Below are 22,013 nucleotides of genomic sequence, written 5' to 3'. Positions count from 1 at the left end.
TGTCCCAAAACAACTATGAGTTTAGAAAGCTACCAAACATTAACACATTTCCTTATTTCATGTTGAAACATAAAAATGGGACCAAAAAACCCCCCCAAAAACCAACCAACTGAATCATAATCACACTATGTACTAATAACAGAATAGCATAAGAACACTATAAAATGTTAATGGGATTTCCTTATAAGTAATTTAGAAATGAATACAACTAAAAAGACTTCAACAGTATGTTTTAAAGAAAAACACTCATGTGCCTGAAACACTGGAAGATGTATCCAAATCATTTCAATTGGTTTGCCTGGCATGAAAAAACAAGTATGTTCTGCTTCTATGTAACTTACTAGATCAGAATGTTGTTCTACATTGTTCATCCCTGGTTTTGGTTTTCTGTTTTATCACATATTAGAAAATTACTTACCAGGAATTTACTTTGTTTTTATTCTTTTTTTACTCACAAAGACTTTGGGGGACAGTCAGCAGATGTAGTGAACAGAGAACAGCTAAATTTACTGTGTCACTTGAAAGAATGTGAAAACAAAGGAGACATCAAAAGATGCAATGGGCCAAGTCATCAAAATTTGCTAGCATTCCATACGCTGAAAGACTGGATATTACACAAAGCAGCCAGACCTTTTCTTGTTCCATACAGGGAAATCATATACCTAGCAGTCTGATAAGATAAATATCACTAAATAAAGGAGTATGTAGTAGCTACTGCCCTTTATACAAGTCTCCATTAGAAAATACTGGTTTTAGCAAGAGTCAGCGAGAAAGCTGCTATTTTCTGTCCTACTTTGTCTTTTTTTGATTAAAAAATCCATTTTCCTATTATATTTTAAACCAAAAAAACAAGTCTTGGAATTGAATTTCATAAGTTCTCTTCCAGCACTGAAGAGGTGTAGAATGATACGTCTCTGGACATCACAACTTCATCCCAAAATAGTGTTTGGCCCCTCTAAAGAGTTCAGATACATTGTATAAAGCTGGAATTTTCAAAAATATTCAGTTTCAACCTACAAGTTACCGTTAAAAAGATTTCTAGTGTTTTTCCACCCTCAAATACTGGAAAACATTTAAGCAAGACTCCCAAAAAATCAGATTAGGAATAAATGTAGCCATTCACTTACACTGACTTTCCAAACCATTATGAAGAAGGGACATGTTTTCAGCTACCATTGCTCAGCCATGGAAGTCCAGGCCACAAGTTGTCTTCTGAAACTAAAGCTTCAAGAAAAACACTACTGATCATGAAACCTGAGACCAAAAAAAGTGGTAATTCTTTCCATGATTGCAATGGCAGCAATAGTAGATCAGCACTGAGCTCTGCTGAAAGTTCCATCAGAAATTTTAGTATCTCCAATATCACATGGATCCCCCAAAACACCAAAACCACCAAACCAAAAAAACGCCTTTCTCATTATTAAGCTTTAATCTGTGCCCAAAGATCAGTTTTGTACAAGTCTAGAAAAGACTCTTCCCATATATACCCAAGAGTAGAGTTTACTACATGCAGTGATGGTGCCTGATACTTTAATCAGAGCCAGCTTACTGCCATAGGCAAAATTTAATTTTTCTAGACAGTAGATTAAGAGCCAGGATGCTGTGCAGCTTGTACCATGGGCAATGGTAAATGAGGAAAAGAAGAAACATTCAGAACTAAATTAAGGTAAGAGGCTCAGAGCTAGGATGCAGAACAGGGGAGGGATCCCTTTAGAGCTAGGTTTGCTGATTCTCTACAGCAGAAACAGAAACATTGAAAATACCAGCAGCATTGCTACAAACAGCCAGCTGTGACACTGCACAGTAAGAACTGTCTTCTGACCCCTGAACCCTTTTCCTGCCATGGCAGCAGCAAGCTTGACTTTCCAGGACTCTGGCACATGCGAAGTAGAAACGGGCTAACAGCTATTTTGCTATCCAGAGCAATCTACTGCCCTGAGCGACTGCCTGCCGTGCCTGTGGCAAAAGACAATCCTGATTTTAACAAAAACATTGGGGTGGGGGGTGGTGTGAGAATAAACCTGTAACACCAGTAAATTCAAATTACTAGTTTTCCTTTTATTTAAAAAGTACAACAGTAAAATCATAATGTGCTTTTTTGAACAATTATATATCATCTACACATGCTGAATACCTACACTTTTTCAAAGGTAACCAGAATGTTTCTCAGATATATTACAGCATAATGTGCTGTAAACCAATCACTTCAAATCAGTTATCTCTCTCCAGTATTTACTAATTACAAGTATTTTCCTTTTGATTAATTTGCTGGTTTGTTTTCATTAACAGTCAGACTCTTCTACATGATCAAAACCAAAAAGTGTTACATTGAACAGAAATCCTGTAACTAATCACCTAGTAGGGCGACCACGACTATTTCCAGACACTTCCTCTGCCTCTGTAAGCCAGTGACAGATTGCAGTTATTAACAGGTCAGTGAATAAATTAATTCCAGGGCACTGGAAATTATGTTCATGAAATGAAAAGTGGCCTTGCTGACATTGCATCACTATTTCTAGACAGCGTGCTTGAACACCAAATAAATCTCACAACTTGGATGAGTGCCAAAAGCTAGTGACCTAGTTTCATTAGGGTGGGAAAAGACTAGCAATTGGTCCTATGAGAGCACATTACCAAAATAACTTCACACAAAACCATTCCGTAGAGAACTTTCTTTAAATCAGACATTTTCCAATCCAACAGGTCACCAAAAACCCTCTCTCCCCCAAAAATGCCACAGTCTGAGATACATTAAAGTTTAAAGTTAAAATGCACTTACATTACTCACCCTGACATTCCTATAGAACATTTCGATTAAACAGAATAAATATTATCTTCTTTCCATCTCATTATCTCTTTCTATCTCATTCATAATAATTTAATACTGTTTTAAATCAAAACAGCTTTTGCATTTTCAGTGAAAAATGTAACACTTCAGACTTAAACAAAGAGTTTTTACTAATAGAAGTAAGTCTATTTTTAAATATTCAGCACACAGTAATCTGCTCAGTAATCTTCCTTGATTAAAAATTCCTTGGCTTCTCTTCAAAAACCACACTGAGTATGGATGAGCTCAACAGCTGTTGACATAATTTTTAGGAACTTACCAAGCATTGTTGCGTCTATACTAGCCCCCATTTATACACTCCAGCTGGTACTCCAGAGCCCCACTCCCAATTCTTCGCCCCCAGTAACATCTATATTGAGACGGAGACATACTGAAGAGGGGAATCTTAATAACAATACACAGTAGAAGATATTTCGGCATCGTCTTTTCATCTTTTCAAAGCCTGTTGCTTCCTGTAAATTGCTTTCCATTCACTAACCAAGCAAAGTACAGAAGGTAAACTGAAATACTATAAGAAGACTATTCTTGTACTGCTAAAAATCCCACAACATTCTTTATAAGCCAGACTTGAACATGACATAAGCAATGCAATGCATTAATTTCATCCAGCAATCCCTGCTTACACAAGTCCTTACTAACACATGCCAATGACTAAACTGCAACTTTTCTCTGTGTGTTATGCACAGTAAGGGTCACTTGCGCAATGACTTACACAAAAGGTCTAGAATTTAAAAGACAGAAACATACTGCTCATTTAATCTCCTCGAAATTTTGGGTTTTCTTTTTTCCTCCAGATGCCCTCTGGATTCGTTAATACTGAAACAAATCCTAAAGGATGATCATAGTTTTTCTAGTCTTTATGGTGGCAAACACTGATGTCAATGGAAATTTTGACCAAATAATGACATAAAGACCTGTAACTAAGTTTTGGAAGGACACACCCATCATTTAAATTTCAAAAAAGCTGTGGGAGTATCTGGGAAAAAGCAAACAGAACAAAAAACTAGATACATGGATATGTTTCTAAAACCCATACTGATTACCTTCTTATTATTAAACAATTTCTTTAAGAGAATCAATAGGGAAGTTCTAGCATCTTCTTTCTTTGTCCTCATTTATTAAAAACTTCTGAAGTCCTCAGGTTTGTACCTCCAACCTGTCTTGTTTCTCTGTCAGTAAACCTCCTGATCAGCGTGCATCTCTTTTCTCCTCTTTCTCTCTTGCACCTTCTGTCTCTGTTTCTTTGCACAATCTCTTTGTACAGATCTAAGGCTTCTTGCAGACTCCATCCTAAATATACATACAGACCGTGGCAGTATCATAGCTAGGTTCTGTCAACCATAGACTCAAAAAAAATAAAGGGCAGGGGCGGGGAAGGGGGATACGCCACAGAAGCTGAGTCACTTACAACCACTTAAAGAGTGGCTTATGAGCTGTTTGATTCCTATGTATGAATGTTGCTTTTCTCACCTGTGAGAATCATGCAGGTCTTCTACACATACTTTTTATCTCAGCTTCTGCAACTGAAAAACACATTTGGTCATCACTTCTGCAGAACTACAAAAAACTACCAAGTGATACGTAATATGATCAGCTACATATGTTAGTGCCCAATGTCTCATCTTCATCATTTTGTATTAAATTGTGTCTATCGCTATGCAGATTAACAAGCTTCTTAACACTGCAAGGAATATTTTCATCACCCTTTTTATACATCTTATTTGGACAAACCAAGAACTAAAATAAGGAGTTTATGTTTCCTGCACTATCAATGCAGAGAGACAGGAGTGATGCACAGCAACTAAGACTTCCAAAATTGCCTATATGGTATGAATAATCTTCTTCACTCCTTTTATTTTGCTGTCTTCCACTGACCTGGTAAGTTTTTCATACACACATACTGATAGTTGGTAATGATAGATTTCTGCTTGATTCTGTCACTAAAAGACAAAATTTGGTTTTTCCCTCACCATCTCAAGAAATTAGAAAATAAATTCCCAACCCAGATTGACTGGCTCATGCGTTTTCATCTTCATTTATCACTGGTTCTTTAAGGTTAATAATTTTCTGTACTAGACTCTTACTTTCACCTGCCTATTTTCTCTGCCTTTCCTAACACTCCCTAAGGAGTTCTTTCTCCTTACCACTTGTGTTACCATAGAGAAAGGAAGAGTAGAGAAAAAGTTGTATTAGTTTGCCAAGTAGACAGCACAAGTGAAGCTACAGGAAGAAAGGACACTATTGAGCAATACTTAATCTCTGACAGTGCGCTGAAGTAGCAATGAGTCTCCTCAATAGAGGAACGTGGAAAGGTAATCAGACAAGAAGGTAGAGAACCTTGAAATTCAGAGATGCTGACTACAGAAGCTGAGCTTAGAACTTTGAAGCTCAGGATTTTTGTTTTAGCTCCTAGTCCACCAGAAGAGGGAAGACAAGTCAGTAGATACTGAGTTTAATTTGTCTAATACTTATTTCCAAAATGCAATTTTTTTATTTCCAAAAAAACTTCAGTAAGCCAATTTTTAAAAGAAATTTGTATGCAACTATTTTCAATATCCAGCAAATTTTTATATTCCTCATGGCCCACCTTTCCCCAGAAACATCAGTTATTATTACTTGGTCTTTCTTTTGGTTTTGCATAACCTTAAAAATGAGAAGTTGAAAGAAAAGAACACAAAAACTTTACACCGAAGTGTGCAATTGGAAGTTTTTATCATGACTTTGAGTGGACAAAAGAGCTTGAGACAGACACTAGGTGCTGGTTTCAGGACATGTTTGGGGATGAAAAGGGTGGTCTTTTACAAAGCACATTAGGCTTTGTACAACTTTTAAAATTAATTCCAAACTTTATGCAAGGGGAAAATAATTTCATCAAAGGCATTCATGAACTCTGATGGATCCTTATGAGTGAATACAAAAGTCGTTTACCTGATTAGTTGCAAGTGTGTATACAGATAATTTTAAATTTTAACTGGCTTTGAAAAAATAAAGGGTTCTTTACCTAGCAGCATTTTAGATCATTCTTTTCTCCATTAACTTTATTCTCTCCATGCCCTTTTCACTTGAGTACCCCAAGTGAATATATCCTACTTTACATCTATGCTATGAAACCTACTGTGAATTCCATTCATATTGCTACAGTCTGCCTAAACTGTAGTTTCTATTCAGTGTCACACTACTCTATACATGGTGAGAAAAATCAAATAGCAAAAGCAAAGTTCGGGTTTGCTTTCTTTTCAAAGCTTCACTCCTCAGTTACCAACGGCACAGAAATGGTCTGGAAAAGATACAAATGCGATAGTACAAGCCATGCTCACTGAAACAGTACCTGAACAGGGCTTAAATCTACATGATTCAAGGAAGATGGAAGAAACCAAACCATTTGTTACATTTTTTCATTTTTCTGGCTGTCATTCAAAAACGAGCAATCCATCAATCTCACAAAACAATTTTCAAACCGATGAAAGCAAATGTACTTATATACCTATGAGACTGAGGAAAACAACTAGTAACATTGCACAGGTTGTAAGAATGTATTTTAATAAAAACAGTACTCCAAAATTCAATCTTGATATAAAGAACAATGTTTTTATACCCCCAAGACATGACAAAGGTCTAAAGAACATTCAATCATTGTTTGTTGCTAAGGTTTGATTTCTCCATAGGTATACTATACTAATCTCAGAGCTTCCATGTTTTGCTTTCCAAGACCAAGAAAATTCCCTTTCTCTCCTCTTACACTTCCTCTAATGCTCAACTTGGCTTCTGGGGCTTTCTTTTGTCCTTGTTTTATTTCCTCTTTCCTCTGCAGCATCAAAGGACTAACTTTAACTAGACACAGTATGTTGAGGATGCAATGCTGCTCCTTATGATACTGAAATTTTTCAAATGTCTGATTGTTAATTCTGATTTGTAAACAAGACATCTACAAATCTAGGTCAGGAAGAAATGTTCTGCAATCTCTGCTTGATGAAACTACTAGAATGTCAGAAGTGGTCAATTTCTTACACTGAACTTGACATTTCAAATAACATTCCACACAATTGCAGTCACTTGGGACACAGATGATAGCCTTGGATACCTCCTTTTTCTGTAGGAAGTACTAGTTGTGTTTTTAATAAGGTTTTGGAAAGTGTTCTATGGTTAACATGCAAAGGGAAAAGCACAGACTGTTCTGTGGATCCCTCTGCAGGGGTAAGTACTGTACACTTCATGTAGATACAGGGGATAGTTCTGATGACATGGAGTTCTCCTATCATATTCTCTTCTGCTGTATGTTGCCACTACTTGCCAAGTATCCTGTTTATACAGAGAGACTGTAAATAAAATTTGCAAAACATTAGTTTTATGTATGAAGCTTTTGCAGCGTTAGTATTGCATGACATTTTGAAGTTTTGCCTCGACATCATCACCATTACAACTGATCATAAAGCCAGGGAGAAAATGAGTCATTTGATGGAAATCAGCTTATTTTTATTTAAGAAAAGGAAAACGTAAGAACCACAATTCTCCCTAACTTACAGAAGCAGAACCAATTTACCCCCCTCTGGTAACATTCTATATGTTGTGTTTAATTACTTCGAGAAAAGAGTGGATGTTCAAACATCTGTTTTCTACGCTATGAGCAATTTTTTACTTCAGGCCATTTATTTAACACAATGCATAAAATAAACATTACAAAATATTAAAATGCAAATAAAGCTATCTAGACTTCAGATGATTGAAGAAAAAGTAGATAAATGTTCTTAGAGTAACTAATTTAGGGTTTTTACTGTATCAAATCATAATAGGATTGTAAATGCTCAGCAGTCACTGTTAGACCTCAGTTAAAAATAACTAAATAAATAAAAAGTTTTCCTTAATTGTGAGGGAAGAAGACAAAGAAAGTGCATCTTTTTGGTTGTTCCACAGTAAATAAATTTTTAAGAACAATATTGATGAAATGCTGAAGACGTTGATTCAGGAGCTTATTTAAAACTGTCTTCTACCAGTATTTAATTTGGGAACTTTGCAATATTAAAAATCTGACACAAGACTGGGATAAGGAAACAGGAGAAGTAAGAGAAGTCACAAGAGAGTTTATGGACTAACTGAAAAAAAAAAGAGAAACAAACTCAAAACTAACTGTTTCACTCTGGGTTTTTTTCCCAATCAGTCAGTTGTCACAGGACTAAGAGCTGAACTTTAAAAATGTAAGAGGACTCAATTGGTGTCCTTATGTAATGAGAAAAAATTGTATATGTAAGAACTAGGAAGACTTTATGGAAAAAGTAAAGAAGAAGAGAAGAGTAGGCTAGTGAGGGCAGCAATAAAGATGGAATGGAGAGGTACAGGATTACTCAGGTAAGATGTATAAAGTTATACAAAATAAGCAGATTTGTCTTTCTAAATATCTCTGTAATGATGTACTATCAAGTAGCACCTACATGCAGAAAAATTACACTAGAAGTGCAGAAGCCATTAAGTCCTACCTCAGACACTACCACAAATGGTGACACTTTAATTTTTTCAGTATTGGTCAAATGCAATTATTACTATTACTGTTGAAACGAAAGTACAGAAGTCTAAAGAATATGCTAACAATATATTGTAAGGTGTGCCAGATTTCAACTTGAAATGTCTGACATTTTATTTAACCTTTATACTTGGCTGAATTGTACAACTACTGCTGTTAGCAAGATCATTCCGTATGAGTTTTTCACATCTGGAAATTCCCTTGACATCTTTCTCATCCAAAATAGAATTTTTCTTTCAGCTTTAAAATAAATCCTGTAACAGAGACCTTAATGTTGTTTTTAAAAACGAACAACAAATACTTTAAGAGATAAGGAAAATACACAATGATTACCTAAATCTAGTTTTCATTCTTACATTCATTTTCTCCCTATGCAAAGAACACTATTTTTTCAGTGTGTTCCTCTGTCATCTTTTATAATCTTATAATCTACAAGTACCATAACTGCCCCAAACACATTTTAAAGTTTAGAAAAACAGTCAAAACAATACTGTTACCAAAGTGGAAAGAGGAGAACACAGAAATGCTACCATTAAATATCTCTCTTGCTATGTATTTTAAAAACAAAAAACAGTTCAGCCTGCTATGTAACAAAGCTTCAGTTTCACCTTTGGAAAAAAAGGTTCAAAGTAACTTTAAGATGCAGAAAGAAGACATAGCTTATGTACAAAGACTTTTTTAAAGATTTAACTGAGATTTTTTTTTTCTCTCTCTCCTTTTTTTTTTTTTTTTTTTAAATGCCTTCTTGGTAAAATATGCTTTTAAACTGAATGCTGTCAAGGAAAGCATGATCCCAGGGATTATGTGCTGGGTTTTTATTTTACCTTTAAACAGTGGAAGACAGGCTGTAATGAAGTAGTGGGGTTTTTGGGAGGAGCAGGGAAGAACAAAGGCAAAATTAGTTTTGATGAGTTGAAGGAAGCCTTGCTAATTAAAATGTCTTCATAAACAAAACAAAACAAAAAGGAGTGACAGCTGTAAGTATGCAGCCCAGTAGCTACAGTTTTAATCCAGCCGGGTCAAATTATCTGCTGACACAAGTGTATTAATTTCAATGAATTTCCATTATTTTGTTTTGTCTTTTTTGTGGAAAAATAATTGTTGATGTATACCAATACCTCAGCTTTACACATGAAACTTTCATGGAAAAAACTGCATAAAGAAAACCTAAATTATTTTTTATATACACACACCTGTCTTTCCTACTTCTTATTACCCCAGAATATTTTCCCTTGTCCAAACAATCATATATCATTCTATAAACAGAGAAGAAAGTTTATGTATGTTGTTTACAAGCATTTTTATCTTCTCATAACAGATCTATTACTGAGTGGTATACAAATAAGATACTAACAAATAAAAGCAGATCTGCCAGCGAGGCGTCATCTATCTGCTGCAGGCCCAGTATGACATCCATTGTGAAAATATGGAGATAAACAACAGAAATAAATCATGGATGGAGATAGCTTTGAAAAGTTACAAAGAGAAAAACGCAGGACTTCAGATACAAATGCTCCAAAAGACAATTTTCGGCTAAGGAGAAACTTGTCACTGTGAAACAGTTCCTTTGCAAGTTGAGAGACACCAGAAACTACATTCAGCTAATGGAAGAGGTTTGCTTTCTTTTTGTTTCGGTTTGGGAAATAACAACAAAGAGAAGGAACATGATTTTTGTGTAAAAAAGACTCTTCCTACATTATGCTGAGTTCTGTACAGACTACAGCGTTACACAGAAAATGAGTTGTGTAAACAGCTTTTTGACTGAGAGATCCAAAAAATCAACTCCTTTTAGCAATGAACAGCTTTGAGAAAAGCCACTCTGGCTGATAACAAGCATCTCCTTAAACCGCAGACCTAACAAAGTCTGGTTTCCCATGAAATCCTGTCTCATACAAACTCATTGCTGTCCAGTAAGAGGAGTATTCTGACTGAAACATTTTCCACAGCTAGGACATCCACAACACCTCTCTCCTGTGCCCATTCTTCCATGCCCAAGAATAGGTTAGTTAGTGCTGAAACTTTTCATCTGAGGACAATAAAATTTTCTCTTCATCTGGCCACCTACTTTTAATAAAATTCTAGAGACTGTCTTTTTGCAACCACTGCCTAATCACTGTGTCTAATCAAATTAGACCACAACTGGCCAACAGACCCCAAGTTCACAGGGAAGAAAAGTGAGGAAGAGAGGAGATGAACAAACAAACAGACAGTCTGAAATACAATACAGCGGAGAGGAAACAGTCTAGGAGGTTCCTGGCGTCTGTGGAAGATAACTTCCTGCCACAGCCGGTGAGTGAGCCAACTAGGCAAGGTGCCCCACTGGACCTGTTGTTCACGAACAGAGAAGGACTTGTGGGTGATGTGGTGGTTGGAGGCTGTCTTGGGCATAGCGATCACGAAATGATAGAGTTTTCGATTCTCACAGAAGGAGGGGGGTCAGCAGAACTGCTACCCTGGACTTCCAGAGGGCAGACTTTGGCCTGTTTAGGAGACTGGTTGACAGAGTCCCTTGGGAGGCAGTCCTGAAGGGCAAGGGAGTCCAGGAAGGCTGGACATTCTTCAAGAAGGAAATCTTAAGGGCCCAGGAGCAGGCCGTCCCCATGTGCCAAAAGACAAGCCAGCGGGGAAGAAGACTGGCCTGGCTGAACAGAGAACTTTGGCTGGAACTCAGGAAAAAAAGGAGAGTTTATGACCTTTGGAAGAAGGGGCAGGCAACTCAAGAGGACTACAAGGATGTCGTGAGGTTATGCAGCGAGAAAATTAGAAGGGCCAAAGCCCAATTAGAACTTCATCTGGCTGCTGCTGTAAAAGACAATTTAAAATGTTTCTATAAATACATAAACAACTAAAGGAGGGCTAAGGAGAATCTCTATCCCTTATTGGATGTTGGGGTGAAACATAGTGACAAAGGATGAGGTACTTAATGCCTTCTTTGCCTCAGTCTTTAATAGTAAGACCAGTTGTTCTCGGGGTACCCAGCCCAGTGAGCTGGTAGACAGGGACAGGGAGCAGAATGAAGCCCCCATAATCCAAGGAGAAATGGTCAGCAACCTGCTACACCACTTAGACACACACAAGTCTATGGGGCAGGATGCAATCCACCCAAGGGTACTGAGGGAGCTGGCAGAAGTGCTTACCAAGCCACTTTCCATCGCTTATCAGCAGTCCTGGCTAACCAGGGAGGTCCCCTTGACCGGAGGTTAGCAAATGTGACACCCACCTACAAGAAGGACCGGAAGGAGGATTTAGGGAAGTACAGGCCTGTCAGTCTGACATTGGTGCCAGGGAAGGTTATGCAGCAGATCATCTTGAGTGCCATCAAGTGGCATGTACAGGACTACCAGGTGATCAGGCCCAGTCAGCATGGGTTTATGAAAGGCAGGTCCTACTTGACTAACCCGATCTCCTTCTATAACAAGGTGACCCACTTAGTGGACTAGGGAAAGGCTGTGGATGTTGCCTACCTAGACTTTAGTAAAGCCTTTGACACCATTTCCCACAGCATTCTCCGGGAGAAACTGGCTGCTCATACCTTGGATGGGCATACTCTTCGCAGGTGAAAAACTGGCTGGATGGCCAGGCCCAATGAGTGGTGGTGAAGGGAGTTAAATCCAGTTCGTGGCCAGTCACAAGTGGTGTTCCCCAGGGCTCAGTATTGGGGCCAGTTCTGTTTAATATCTTTACCAATGACCTGGATAAGGGGATCGAGTGCATCCTCAGTAAGCTTGTAGATGACACCAAGTTGGGCAGGAGTGTTGATCTGCTTGAGGGTAGGAAGGCTCTACAGAGGGATCTGGACAGGCTGGATCGATGGGCCGAGGCTAACGGTATGAGATTCAACAAGGCTAAGTGCTGGGTCCTGCACTTGGGTCACAACAGCCCCATGCAACGCTACAGGCTTGGGGAAGAGTGGCTGGAAAGCTGCCTGGCGGAAAAGGATCTGGGGGTGTTGGCTGACAGTCAGCCGAGTATGAGCCAGCAGGGTGCCCACATGGCCAAGAAGGCCAATAGCATCCTGGCTTCTATCAGAAATAGTGTGGCCAGCAGGACTAGGGAAGTGATTGTCCCCCTGTACTTGGCACTGGTGAGGCCGCATCTCAAATACTGTGTTCAGCTTTGGGCCCCTCACTACAAGAAACACATTGAGGGGCTGGAGCGTGTCCAAAGAAGGACAATGAAGCTGGTGAAGGGTCTAGAGAACAAGTCTTATGAGGAGCGGCTGAGGGAGCTGGGGTTGTTTAGTCTGGAGAAAAGGAAGCTGAGGGGAGACCTTACCACTCTCCACAACTACCTGAAAGGAGGGTGTAGCAAGGTGGGTGTTGGTCTCTTCTCCCAAGTAACAAGCAATAGGATGAGAGGAAATGGCCTCAAGTTGCACCAGGGGAGGTTTAGATTGGATGTTAGGAAACATTTCTTCACTGAAAGGGTTGTCAAGCACTGGAACAGGCTGCCCAGGGAAGTGGTTGAGTCACCATCCCTGGAGGTATTTAAAAGACACATAGACATGGTGCTTAGGGACATGGTTTAGTGGTGGACTTGGCAATGCTAGGTTAACGGTTGGACTTGATGATCTTAAAAGGTCTTTTCCAACCTAAACAATTCTATGATTCTATGACATACGCCCGTTGTGGTGGCATAAGACCACTTGTGCAATGAATAGTGATGAGCAGACTTTCTTTAGAAAATAAAAATCATCAATATTCATCCTCAGGTAACTTCCCCAGCACCGAGTTACCAAGCCATTTCCTCTCTGTTACACACTTCCTCTAGTTCTCTGAATCTTCACTTCCTTGGACTGTGGGATGTACTGAGGAGGAAAAACGGAAAGATTTTCTGTTTTCCCTACGTCACAGTCTGGCAGCTAAGGCTTTTTTCACAGTGGAGAGAACTGGATTTAAATTTCCAAAGGCAGAAGAATCAGTCCTCCCTCACAACCTGAGCAGCTGGTCTGTGCACAAAGCTATCGTATAAAAGCACGCACTGTTGTCACCCCACTTGGTCTTGCTCTGCTGTCTACTATGGATTAATTTTCTGAGGAGACTCAACCTGCTATCACAGATAAGGCATGCTCTACAAATGCCTACTTGGTTCAGACCCTCAGCAGACTTAGAAGGAACAATTCATTTTGGTATATTAACCAGGATTCAACTAACTTCTGCTCAACCTTAGCCTTTAGAAGGTTGCAGTACTTCTGTGCATACTCAAAAGCAAAATTTCTCACACCTGGGAAATTTATGTTAAAACTGGCTGGTCACTAGACAGCAGCTGACTCGATCTTTTGATGACCACGTTTCAAAATAGGATAGAATAAAACATAACATACAACATGGTCCAAAATGTCATAGCTGATCTGCCCTGAATCTGTATTTTAGTACTATTAAATTCTAGTAACATTCCTCTAACATAGCTTTTTGAGTGTAAATTCCTGGGGTTTTAAAAAAACCAAACAGAAAATAAAGAAGTTTTTCATACAGCCTCAAACACCCACGTTAATTATCACCCAAGTTAAAATCTTTACATCTATCACACACTCGTGGCAGCTGATGGAGCAGAATAAAAATGGTAGTAGCATACCATGCTGTAGGGACCTACTTTGAAGAAGCAACATATTTTGTCAGCGTGTTTCAGATGTACTAGATGGCAGCAGAAACATATTGAGGCCTCTTAATGGCTACAGCGCTCTTTTCAGCTCCACTGCTCAGTCCTGCTTTGGCTCAGAGCAGCCTGAAGTAAGCACTATAAGAAAATATTCCATTAGCCCATGAAGCCCATGGTTCAAGTGGGCATATCTAGCTTCTCTACCTAAATGACATATGCAAAATTCCTTCACTCGTTCTTCACTTTCTGATGACACAAAGCATGATCAGTTACTGTTTGGATGACAGGAGCCAAAAAGGGCTCAAACATTGTCACTGCTCAACAGGACTGGTGCAAGTACAGGCTGATCAGGAAAAAGTTGTGATAAGCTCGAACACACTCAGCAAAAATAGTCCTCAGAAAGGCTGATACGAATAGGGAAAAAATTTGTCACTGAACATACCCCAAAACATTTTAAGCTTAAAAGGCATTGTAACATGGTGAAATCTGTCATATTTGCAAGGAGCTGAAGACATATGCCCAAACCATTATTTTAGGATGAGGGGAAAAAAAAGCAAGCTTTTTCAAACCTCAGCCTCTGAATAGCAATAAAATATTCTGAATGAAACTCATGAGTCAGTCACCTAGCATTTTAAGGTGAAAGCATTAGAAGTTTGAAACAGCTATAATTAACTGAAGACAAGGAAACATCAGACAACCTAAGTAAGTTGAATACTGAGAATATATGGAGAACTTGACCTGAATTTCTTGAACTGGAGAGTATGTCTCCAATACCATCCTGCAGAATTCCTTAGGAGAGGGTGGAGTCGGAGGACAAAGGGGAAAAAATTGCCAACAAAGATAAACATCATCATTTTCTATCTTTTTCTTCACTAGGACTTATTGTCAAGACACATTATTTCATGACAACACCACCAGAAGGAAACATATTCTTAAAATCATCTACATTATTATCTTTATCCACTGCTAAAAAGAGACCAGTCATCATAACTCAGTTTTCCTTATGTAAAATGTAGCTCTGACCACAGAGAAAAAGAGACAGGGAGAAAGTATTGACTGAAATCACAACTCAACAATAACCATAACAATAGAGCATTTGAAATTGTACAATAATTGTCGAGATTAGTGATAGGATGGGACAGTTTCTTACACAAAGTTCATACCAGTGCTCCCATTATGGTAGTTTTTACTGTCCTCTGTACATGAGCTGCTATGGTTTCCATTAAAATTGGATACAGTGCTTTCAAAATAGGTTCCACCCATTAGAAAGAAAATAGGTGCAACGAAAGGGTATAAAGTTCCCCAGAACTTCCAGAAATGAAGGCCAAAGCTAGGTGAGGGTCACAGGGATGCACTTGTTTTCAAGTTATTGCCCTTTACCCAGAAAGGCAGATACCTTAATTCATGTGACAGTAATTTATCCATAAAATAAAAACAAAAGGTTTCATAACACAAAGACCTTCTCAAACATTATTTATTATATAACTTTCATTCACCCTAAATCCAGGAAAAGCCAGTCAACTGGCTTTCCGAATAGAAAGGAGGTTTTTCACCCCAAAAATCTCAAAAAATGTTGGTAAGACAAAAGATCTATTCAAAGCTATACTTTCAGATTTTAAACTCTTTAGAACCAATTTACAAGCAGCATGAAAACAGAATTTGAATCCTAAAGTACCAGACATTATGTAAAAGTGGATCATTATTTAAATTACCATTTTTGTACACTGATAGTTAACTCCATCTTTTTTCCTAGTCTGATCCTTAGCAAAACTATTCAGCTTTCAGATCAAGACATCAAATGTCATTTACAGAATCACTCAATAGTGACTTAGTTAATGAAGACTCTGATTAAAAACATAACATACAACTGCCACTCCCTAAAAATGAGAAATACACTTTTTATTAATTTTTGGTAAGTAACATGAGCAATAAGCTTTAAAACATGCCATGATCCTTAACAGAAATATAAAAATAAGCAGAAATTCATAAACAACAATCCAAAATCAAGTAACAAGAGCATGTGTTATTTAGTTATCCATGGTAACAAGAGCAAAACATTCATACCTGCACCTGGAATGATTGCCAACTTTGTTTCAACTAGGCCCATTTTAGCAGAAGAGGCTAAAAAACAGAATGTAAATGAGTTCTTACTATAATCTACATGGAAAAAACTTTGCAAAATATGTAATAATGACCTACAAGATCGTTAATTTATTACATTTCCTTCATAAAGAACAGTAAATCACTTAAAAAGCATTCGTTTATGAAAATCTTTAAACAGATTCAACTGATCTGCCTTTAGTAAAAGATCCAACCACTCCCATCAAGGCAAGTTCTGTACCTTATTAATTTTCACATACCAAGTGAGCAATTACAGTGAGTAACAGACTTATTTGCAAAATGTAAAATACTAAAAGAAGAACATTTATTATTTAACATCTTAAAATGGGGTAGAATTCTGTATCTGATTATTATGAATTCTTTAGGTGACAGAATATTCTCTAAGGGTCAAACAGCTTTATATACCCTAAGTTACTGGCAACTGTTCAGGACCAAGTTTCCATTTACTTTCCAGCAAATGGCTTTACAGTTCTGACAGCTGGATAGGTCAAGGTTCCTCTTTTCAAGTGCTGTTGTCACTTTTCTTTTATAACAGCTTAATTGCTTGTGTATTAATACTCTCACTAACAACTTTTGCTTTTTCCCTGCAACTTATTCAGATAAAATCAAATCTCCATCTAGAACACTTCAAATACAGAAGAGGAGAATACTTTAATTACTAAATAAAATATCAAAACAACTACATAATCCTTTGGCAATACTGATAAAATGAAGGTCATAAGAATAAAATGAAACATCTAACAAAAACAATCAGTTATCAGTGGTAAGTTGTTTGAAAGTAAACATTAGCAAGTACTTCGACAGGTTTCTGCTAAATCCCTTTAAAATAATTGGTTATAAACAACGCCAAATACAAAGTAAGTTTCATAAGATTGTTGCCAAAACAAGGATTAGTCAAGCCATCTGCAACACTAATAATCCTATGTTCTACAAACAGGATTCTGACCTACCTGCCACTCTTATATCGCAGGCTAACGCGAGTTCTAGGCCACCACCTAATGCAGTTCCATCTATTGCAGCAATAGTAGGTACAGGCAGATTAGCTGAAAAAGAAGTACCAATTAACACCGGCCTCATAAAGAACATCTCTGAAACACCATTTCATTACATTTTGTTCAAAGTACAGTCATGCTATGGGAAAAAAGTTTCATAAAACAAAGCAGGACTAAAAATTGATTGCTCTGCAACACTTTGGCAAAAAAACTGACCTTCCCTCTAAACACTCAGTGGCTGAATAGGTTTGCAAGCCTTTTTCTCTAGCTTCTGCTCACTTCTGACAAAAATCGGAATAGTAAACTCCAAAAACATACCTAGCAGAGCTCGGCAAACAATAAAAGAGGAATCCTTAAAAAAGGCAGATACACAAACAGTCCCAGTTGAAATACAGATGTTTGTTCATAATCATCTGTGATGCTAGCATAGCTGGAAGCTCTCTGTGTCTTAATATTCCCAGACGTGGTGTGGCCACCACTATTGCCCCTTTTCTCCTGTAAAGCAGGAGCTAACAGCTTAATGGAATGTAAGAAAGTTTTCAGTCTGATAAACAGATGCACATGCTGCCAATACACATGACAGGCAGCAGGGCTCCAGAGGCCTGTGTGACCATGGCATGGTTTGTATTTAGTTTATCATCAGTGTTCTGACATGGGGAAGTAATTTAAACATTCAGCTTAAAGTACTGCTGTTCACCTCCAACAAGTTTAAGTTCTCTTCTTCCCTCTTCACCACGAACTCGAAGAAGTTTGATGAAAAAATGTATTTTTTACTTGAGAAATAAACTTGTATATTACAGCTTTAATTATATTTAACGTAACATTTACCACAAGCTATCAATAATTCTAAACTATACTCAAACGGTATTTCAGTAGCACATTGTTGCTACTAAAGTTTCAAAGATAGTCAAAAGCAATTCATTAGCTGGACACTTGGGTGTATAGCTTGTTGAAATGTTAAACCAACTCTTGACAGCAACATTTTTTTCTGCAGATGTTAAAAAAATATTTTCTTTGTTTTAATGTTTTAGCTACTTGAATTCAATGACCAGTTCATTCAGTCTTAGTTGGAAATTGAATAAGAAAAAAACCTGCTACCAAAATATAAATGAAAATGAAGTGTGAGAAAACATTCTCTCCTTTTAAAACCTAGAAGGGTAATGTGACCAAAAATTATTAATTTAATGTATTAATTACAAAAAATATTTCCTTTCTTTAGTGAACTAGTTAGTTCTAAATTTAGAAGTTGTGCTACCTAGCTTATCTTTTTCCTTTCTGACAGATATACTTCAGATAAGTTCATTTTTTTTAAAAAAGTCAGTGAAATGTTAATGTATATCAGCATGAATAAATCTGTATACAAACAGGTAGTCTCTCACTGGGTAACAAAACAAAACATCAAATTAAATGAAAGGCTATTTTTAGCTGCAAATCGACTTCCTTTTATGATCAACAACTAATGAAAATCCAATTGTCTGTAAGAAAAGAACAAAAATTTACGAATGCTTTTCAAGATTATAATAGATGCTTTAAATTAAAGTCCCTTGGTTGCTCATTTAGATCATGATTAAAAGTGATTATTTGAATCAATTCCAATGTCAGAAGAGACTACTGATTACTGTCTGCAACATCAAGCACTTGCAGCCACTTAAGAGCCCAAGGTATCCATTATATTTGCCATCTACCACAGAAGGCACAGGAGGCAGAGGAATAGGAGTAAAATCTGCTCTTTCTCTATTTACTTTTCCTTAGTTATACGGGAAGGCAAGAAGAGAAGGCAACTCTCATTTCCAGCAAGGCCAGGTTGCTGACCGAAACTAATAACCCTGTCACCATAACCAATTTGCCAAACAGTCTTGCAATCCAAGTTCAAGGCTGATACAGCTAGCATTTCTCTTAAAGGAATGTGCCATTGCCATAGGTAAATGAGAAATAATTTTCCTGAACATGAAGGCATGGTCATTATTAACCGTAGTTTCCAGCAGTTATTGCCTGCATGTATGTTCCATTTCTCAGAGACTAGCAAACAGTATTTGGAGCACTATTTACACAACTTTTGCATTACTCCAAGGCAGACTACTTTCCCTATGGTAAGTAATTTCCAGATTTAGCTATGGTACAATTCAAGTAGACTAGTACACATGGAAATTAAACTTACAGAAAGAGTATTATAAAACAGCTTCGTTTCAAGAATTACAGCCAGCATTGCTATCAAGAAATACTAAAATTCATAATTGCAAGGGAGAAAAAGCAGTTTGATACCGTATGTTAGAATGATCACTTCCCAAGGATGTTAATTTTAAAGAATCACCTGACGTGGAAGCTGACAACGAATGAAAGGCAAAATACAAATTCTTTACAATAGCTCTGTGCATACCTATCAAAAGAATTGAAGAAATTAATCCTTTTAATATGTTCTTGTGAAGTATCAGAAAAAGCAATGCAGAAATAAATTAGCAATTGCTCTGGATTGTAAAATGAGTTTCTAAGTTACTAGAACTTACTACCAAGGGTCAAGCTTCTTGGAATATTCATATTTGGTAGCACAAGAGGCACTTGTTCATGTTTATCTGCACAATTTTAATACACAACTGCCAAAACTGTTCAGCTCATAACAAAACCAGAGACGACATTTGACAAATCATGCCCTGTAGACTTAACTGAGTTGTATGCACTCAAATTTTAAGAACAATAAATTACATAAATAGACAGGTCAACCTCCACAATGATTCTACATGGCAAGGCTCATTTGCTATGAGTGATAGAAAAAAACTATTCAAAGCTTTGCCAAGAAGCCCAGTAGTTTTATTCTCTAACATTCCACATTTTTGTCACACTGTAAATAACAGATACAAATTTCAGGCAATTGTTGTACTACTAATCATTAGTGCTCGATTCTAGATCTGATACGGGTTTATCAATGTGCAATCATGAGCTGCATAGTAAAGTCCACAAAAGAAATTAGAAATATATATAAAAGAAACAAAATAATTTAAACTAAATTAGAGTGTACAACACACAGACAGGAGTAGACCATGAATATACACAGATTAATGTTGTTCGAAGCAGTTAAAAAAAGACTAATAAGTCTTTAGTCTATAGTCAGAGAATTGCACTGAACTACTGTACTACATCGAAGTGTGGAATATGAAGGACATTAAATAATAACCCAGTTCATACAATGAATTCATAAAGGATTAATTCACACATCTATTGTATTGTAAAACATGCTGCATATTCTGTAGATACACTTCCATTCTGCACATAAAACAAGTGTGCCAAGCCAAAGCCAATACTCATGTCGTAATAGAACATCAATGCTTAATGATATTACAGAAAAGGAACGTTCTAAATACAGTAAAGAAAAAGAAGGGCCCATTTCAGTATATGTTAGTCCTAAGTCAGCAACAGAGCCAGATATAAGACAAAAACACATTTCTGTATTTGAGATCACAGGAGTAGAAACAGAGTTTAGACTAGCTGAAGAGGAGACAAACATGAACAAGCAGATCAAAATAATTTTTATGTATTAAGTTATTTGAGGAATAATCTGTTAGGACAGAAGGCAATACAACCTGTATAAAAGGATGTTTATTGGCCATTCAAGACATGATACAGGTGGAGTGACCAACAACTAAGCTGAAGAACTAAGAAATTAACGGCATGCAGAAAACTTCAGTAAGAGAAACAAACCATAATAACATGATACAGCTAATTAAATCCAATAAACCCATAAAAAGCTCAAACAAAAGTTAGAAAAGATGATATACAGCAATATAAAGAAATGGGCCTGCTTCCTACTCTGTAGTAACTGTGGATCTTCAGCTCAACTTCAGGAATGCATTGCTGGTAAATATATATGTTACATGTAGTTTTAGATTAGGCTGACCAGCAGCATCTTGTAGTCTTGGGATGCCTCCCGCTTTCCTGTGACTCTCCATTACTGAAAGACATAAAGAGTAGAGTGAGCTAAACTCTCCCACAGTTTTGTCACCAGTACAGAATGTCACAGGAGGAGGACTTTGCATTTAAGCACATAACACATGTAATGTGTGGGAAGCAATCCCAAAGAATCACAACTGTTTTGAAGCAGGTAATTGTTCTTTCATCTTTAAGTGACTTTCCACATGATGTCCAACGCTGGTGACTAACAATGGATTTCCTTTCTGCTTAGACATGATTATATGATGAATGAAAGACCAGCATATGAATACAGGCACCAGGTCTGGAGGATTCGACCAAGAAATAGTTTCTCAGATGTGTCTCAAAGCCCACACAGCTGATTCATACATGGCGGACACTGGCATTCCTCAAATAGAAAGCAGAAGTTGCCTGGATTCTATTGACCTGAATCATATGTGACTATTTAGTCCTCTGACTACTTCATTAAAAAAGTTCTTATAAAATTACAGATATGTAAGATAATATCTGAGAGGAAACTGAATTACACTTGATACTTTCTTAGTAACTATCAAGCAGCCTTTTTCTACTCCTGTACAACCTCACTTTCTCACTATTGACAGACAATGAAATGGTCTGATCAACTAGGAAAAATCTACTTTCCACAGATATTGAGGAAGAAGGAAGGAAGAAGTATGAAGAATGAATAAATAAATACAGTAAAAACAAAATGGCAACAATTTATACGTGAGCTTTTATGAAACATTACCTACAGTAGATTTTACATAACAGGCAATAAATACATTCTTTAGACTGTCTCCAAGGGCTCAAAGGAAGACCTTTCACTATTACTAGTCTCTTACTGAGAGTTCCTGAAGCAGGCAGAGGAAGAATAATATGGTTATCCAGAATTCCAGACTCTGTGATTTGTGTTCCTGGTCAACCTAGATTGATTAACTTAAAATACATGACAACCAGAAAAAAAAGTGTTACTGATTTAGAATGTATCAAATCCAAAGAGACCAACCTCCTTAGAGTG

General features: G+C 37.3%; 1 protein-coding gene across 2 annotated transcripts in view; it reads right to left on the bottom strand.

The window, feature by feature from the left end:
- AUH (AU RNA binding methylglutaconyl-CoA hydratase) overlaps positions 1 to 22,013 on the bottom strand; it is a 110,240-nt gene that overhangs the window by 46,126 nt on the left and 42,101 nt on the right. The window contains exons 4-5 of one of the 2 annotated variants that reach the window (XM_050913694.1): positions 17,033 to 17,125; positions 16,026 to 16,082 (exon numbers count right to left, since the gene is read on the bottom strand). In XM_050913694.1, the coding sequence (XP_050769651.1) occupies positions 16,026 to 16,082; positions 17,033 to 17,125 (150 nt within the window). Of the gene's footprint in view, positions 1 to 16,025; positions 16,083 to 17,032; positions 17,225 to 22,013 lie in introns of those variants that run through there. The other variant, XM_050913695.1, reaches the window with a different exon arrangement.

Source organism: Gymnogyps californianus, chromosome Z, assembly GCF_018139145.2.
Source record: "Gymnogyps californianus isolate 813 chromosome Z, ASM1813914v2, whole genome shotgun sequence".
NCBI lineage: Eukaryota > Metazoa > Chordata > Aves > Accipitriformes > Cathartidae > Gymnogyps > Gymnogyps californianus.
Note: the sequence above shows the minus strand (reverse complement) of the source record. Positions and strands in the feature narration are given on the sequence as shown.